The sequence below is a fragment of the Scylla paramamosain genome, chromosome 45, assembly GCF_035594125.1.
Source record: "Scylla paramamosain isolate STU-SP2022 chromosome 45, ASM3559412v1, whole genome shotgun sequence".
Classification (NCBI taxonomy): domain Eukaryota; kingdom Metazoa; phylum Arthropoda; class Malacostraca; order Decapoda; family Portunidae; genus Scylla; species Scylla paramamosain.
In genome coordinates, this window is record NC_087195.1 from 782,501 (window position 1) to 787,051 (window position 4,551).

Sequence of the window (4,551 nt, forward strand, 5' to 3'; positions counted from 1 at the left end):
TCGAGTCGCCCAACGAGTTCGACGCGTTCTACTGCAGCGGGCGCTGCCCCCGCGCTACAACCCCGCCAACGAGCACGCCCTGCTGCAGTCCCTCCTCAAGCTGCAGCACAAGAAGAAGATCCCCAGGCCGTGCTGCGCGCCCACCGCCCTGCGCGGCCTGCACATCCTGCACCTCACCAAGGAGGGCAGGATCACCACCACCTACTGGGACGACATGATCGTGACGGCCTGCGGCTGTGCCTGAGCCGCCGTCGCCGCCGCCGCCGCCGCCGCCGCCGCCGCCCCGCTGCTCCCACTAGTCACCCACTACGCTTCCCGTAGCGGCAGGGCGTCGCGCCGCCCGCCAGCCTCGCCGTGCCCCGTGTGCTCCGTGTGTTCAGTGGACGTTACCGTTCCTCACGCGTCGCGGTGTTCCTTAGTTGAGTGAGGGCAGCAGCGTGTGGCAGGCCCGCACCGCCCCGCCCCGCCCCGCCCCGTCTGCTGTGTGTGTGTGTGTGTGTGTGTGTGTGTGTGTGTGTGTGTGTGTACATGTACGTACACGTGTGTGTGCGTGTGTGAGTGCGTCACGGAGACAGACAGTCCGCGGTGTTGGTCCCTGCGTCGCGCTGCGCCCCTCACAGCCGCTGCTCGCCCTCAGTTTATACTTTTATATGGACACGGGTGTCGCCATCTTGGTGTTTGGCGTGAGCGTCAGCCTCGCGTCACTGGTGCGGTTGTCCCTGCCCCCTGTGCCCCCCGCCCCCTGTGCCCTGTGCCCTGTGCCCCCTCCCTCCCGCCCCCCGCGTCGGAACAACCTCGTCGCCTCAACTTTCCTTTCTGTGACGCTAATGTTGACGACTTGGGTTCCGCCACACTGTGCGTGTGTGCGTGCGTGCGTGTACATGCGTGTGTGCGTGTGTCGGTGTCGGTGTTCAGTGTCCCGCTGTGATAAGTGTACACATCCGTGGCCGCCAGGGGTCGGCATCCCCCCTGCGCCCCCACGTGTCATCACCACTAATACATAGAGTTACCCCGCCAGTCGCTGCAGCACGCCGGTGTTGTCTGTGTGTCTGTGTGTCTGTCTGTCTGTCTGTCCTGTTAGTGGCCCACAGCCTGCTGGGGGGAGGGGGGAGGGGAGGGGGGAGGAAGGGGGGAAGACAATGACAAACAAACAATCATTATCATTATTAACATCAAGTATATTTTTTGTACACATTTTGTTTTATTTCTTTTACCGCATTTCCCGTTTTCTTTGTTTTTTTTTCTGTTCCACTTTTTGTTTTGACTTGTTTGTTCACTCGTTTGTTTGTTTGTGCCATAGTTTGTTTGTGTTCACTTGTAACGATGGCGCCTCACTCGCTCCGGCCCCCGTGTGTGTGTGTGTGTGTGTGGTGCGCGTGATGGGGTTCGAACCGCTGTCTCGAACCATCACTGTTTCGGAGCACCGGTGTATCGAACCAGGCCACACCACCACCACCACTACCACCACCTCATTGTTTCCTCATGTCCACAGCATTTCTGATCTTCCTTACTTCTTTCCCGATAAATTCTCAGCGTTTTTCTCATTTTATCTTCCTTTTTTAACAAAGATTTCTAGGTTTTTTTTTTTTTTAAAAGATTCGCGTTTTATTTTCTTGTCTCCTGAGTTTAGATTCCAAAAATTTTACCTGTACAGTTTCATGTTAACTTCACCTGCCCAAACCTAACCCAACCCAACCTAACCCAGCCCAAACCCAACCCGACTCAAAGCAACCCAACTCAATCCAACTTACCCTAACACAACCCAACCTAACCTAACCTAACCTAACCTCACCTCACCTCACCTCACCTAACCTAACCTAACCTAACCTAACCTCACCTCACCTCACCTCACCTCACCTCACCTAACCTAACCTAACCTAACACAACCCAACCTAACCTAACCTCACCTCACCTCACCTCACCTCACCTCACCTAACCTAACCTAACCTAACCTAACCTAACCTCACCTCACCTAACCTAACCTAACCTAACCTAACCTAACCTAACCTCACCTAACCTAACCTAACCCTACCTGTCCTAATAACCTCATCACCTCATTCACTCTGCCGTGACATTAATTTATTTATTGCACACATCAATGCATACACAAGACTAAGACAGGAAAATATTAACCCCCCTCTTCCTTCACTGCTCCCCCTCCCCCCGTCAGCCCCCTCAATCACCCCGCCCCCCTAAAAGCAGTAATTTAAATGGTTAATCTTTTTAGTTTCATTTTGGTGTAAGTGTGTGTGTGTCCCGACTTAACCTACCCTAACCTAACTTGACCTGACCTAACGTAGCCTCAGTGTTCTATGATAGGCCAAGGCAGGTCACGTGACTCCTAACCTAACTAGCCAATCACAGCCTCCGTTTGGCCCTCTCCCTCAGACGGTCCAATCACGGTGCAGGAGTGACAGTGCGTTAGCCAATCAGAGGACAAGATTCAGGGAATGAGGGTATCAGAGGTGCTTATTGGCTGTTGCTTCAGTTACCCTTTAGACGCCAAGGGGGAGGTTGTCACGTCCTGCTCCTCCTCTTCCTCCTCCTCGTCCCTGTTCTTCATTGCGGGTGTTTAAGGTAACTAATTAAAAACACACAGGTATTTCCGGCAAAGGTGTGTCAAGATGTTTACTGAGAGAGTTTCACGCTTAGAGGTTTAAACGTTAGACAAACTGTACGTAACATGTTAACGATCAATTATATATCAAGACAAAAAAAGAACTATGTATTGTAATGTGTGTGTTGTTGTTGTTGTTGTTGCTGTTGTTGTTGTTGTATTCTCTCTCTTGTGTTTTTCTTTATCATTTTTTTTTATTATCATTTTTTTGGTTTTGTTTAGGCGTCTGTCTGTCTGTCTGTCTGTCTGTCTGTCTTGTCTGTCTGTCAGTGTGTGTGTGTGTGTGTGTGTGTGTGTTTGGTTTCGTTTTGATTTATTTTTCTATTCCTTTTTTGGGTCTGTGTGTGTGTGTGTGTGTGTGTGTGTGTGTGTGTGTGTGTGTGTGTGTGTGTGTGTGTGTGTGTTTGCTTTGTCCATGTAAGTTTCTTTTTTTCTTCAATACCTCTCTCTCTCTCTCTCTCTCTCTCTCTCTCTCTCTCTCTCTCTCTCTCTCTCTCTCTCTCTCTCTCTCTCTCTCTCTCTCTCCAAAAATTCAAATGAGAGACGAGAAACACACACACACACACACACACACACACACACACATGCGATGGTGGTAGTGGTGGTGATGGTGGTAGTTACCGTCTCCCTAACCACCACCACAACCACCACAACCACCACCACCCCTCCCTCCATCCCCCTAAACCCCCCACCCTCCCACACTGCCGTGGCTGGCGAGAAAATAAGGATGGTGGGGGGGAGAGAACACACACACAAACACACACACACACACACACGTAAATACACACACACACACACACACACACACACACAGACAAGGCGAGAGAGGTTCACACGAGGTCAAAGGTCAGCTGGCTGGCACCTAATGGCCTGTTTTTTTGTGACCTGCCTGTGACCTGACCCGTCTTGTACTAGTGGAGGGAGGGACATAAAGGAACACAATGGAAGACAAAGAGAAAGGAAAAAAAGGATTAGTTATTTCTTTTTAAATGAGAAGGGATATATAAAATACTCATACATACTCTCTCTCTCTCTCTCTCTCTCTCTCTCTCTCTCTCTCTCTCTCTCTCTCTCTCTCTCTCTCTCTCTCTCTCTAGTTGTGATAATCATGTAAATCTTCACATATCTTTTACATATCCTTTTATAGACATATCTTGAAAATACTTATCAGAATACCTCCTCCTCCTCCTCCTCCTCCTCCTCCTCCTCCTCCTCCTCCTCCTCCTCCTCCTCCTCCTCCTCTTAGATATTAACAAAAACTCCGTACGTATTTCCAAACGATATAATATATAGTATTAATATATAAAAAAAACACCGTGTGTGTATGTATGTATGTATGTATGTGTGTGTATATGTATGTATGTGTGTATGTATGTACGTAGTCGCTACAGTGCTACTACTAATAATAATCCTACATCAGTATTTTTATTGCCATAGTGTATGTATGTATGTATGTCTGTATGTCTGTATGTATAAATAGAACGAGTGACCCAGAGAGAGAGAGAGAGAGAGAGAGAGAGAGAGAGAGGTACGCAAGATACATTATACTCAGCCCCCCTCCCCCTCCCCCCCCCTCTAGTGTACGATAAGGGGCTCGCGTGGCAGTGTGTCCGGGTGAGGTCTGTTAAGAATTTGGCATTTTGTATTCTTCTTCTTCTTCTTCTTCTTCTTCTTCTTCTTCTTCTTCTTCTTCTTCTTCTTCTTCTTCTTCTTCTTAAATTTCTTGTTTCTTCCCCTTTTTTTTCTTTCTTTCTTTCTTCTTTTTTTTTTTATCCTTCTCATTTCCTTTTCCACCCTCGATCTTTTTTTTTCTTTATTCCTCTTTCTCTTGATTTTCCTCTTCTTCCTCTTCCTTCCTCTTTATTGCTCCTGTTTTTTTTTTCATTCCCTGTTCCTCTTTTTTTCTGATTATTGCCTCTTGTTCTCAATTTTTC

At 48.4% G+C, this 4,551-nt stretch overlaps 1 protein-coding gene across 1 annotated transcript in view; it reads left to right on the top strand.

Annotated features, from left to right (window-relative positions):
* The window catches only part of LOC135094533 (bone morphogenetic protein 6-like), a 41,274-nt gene extending 38,126 nt beyond the window's left edge, over positions 1-3,148 (top strand). Inside the window, 2 exon segments of the mRNA XM_063994721.1 lie at positions 1-45; positions 48-3,148. The exon segment at positions 1-45 is cut by the window's left edge and continues 627 nt beyond it. Of these exon segments, the coding sequence (XP_063850791.1) occupies positions 1-45; positions 48-244 (242 nt within the window). The 3' untranslated portion in view covers positions 245-3,148.
* Positions 3,149-4,551: the final 1,403 nt, after the last annotated feature.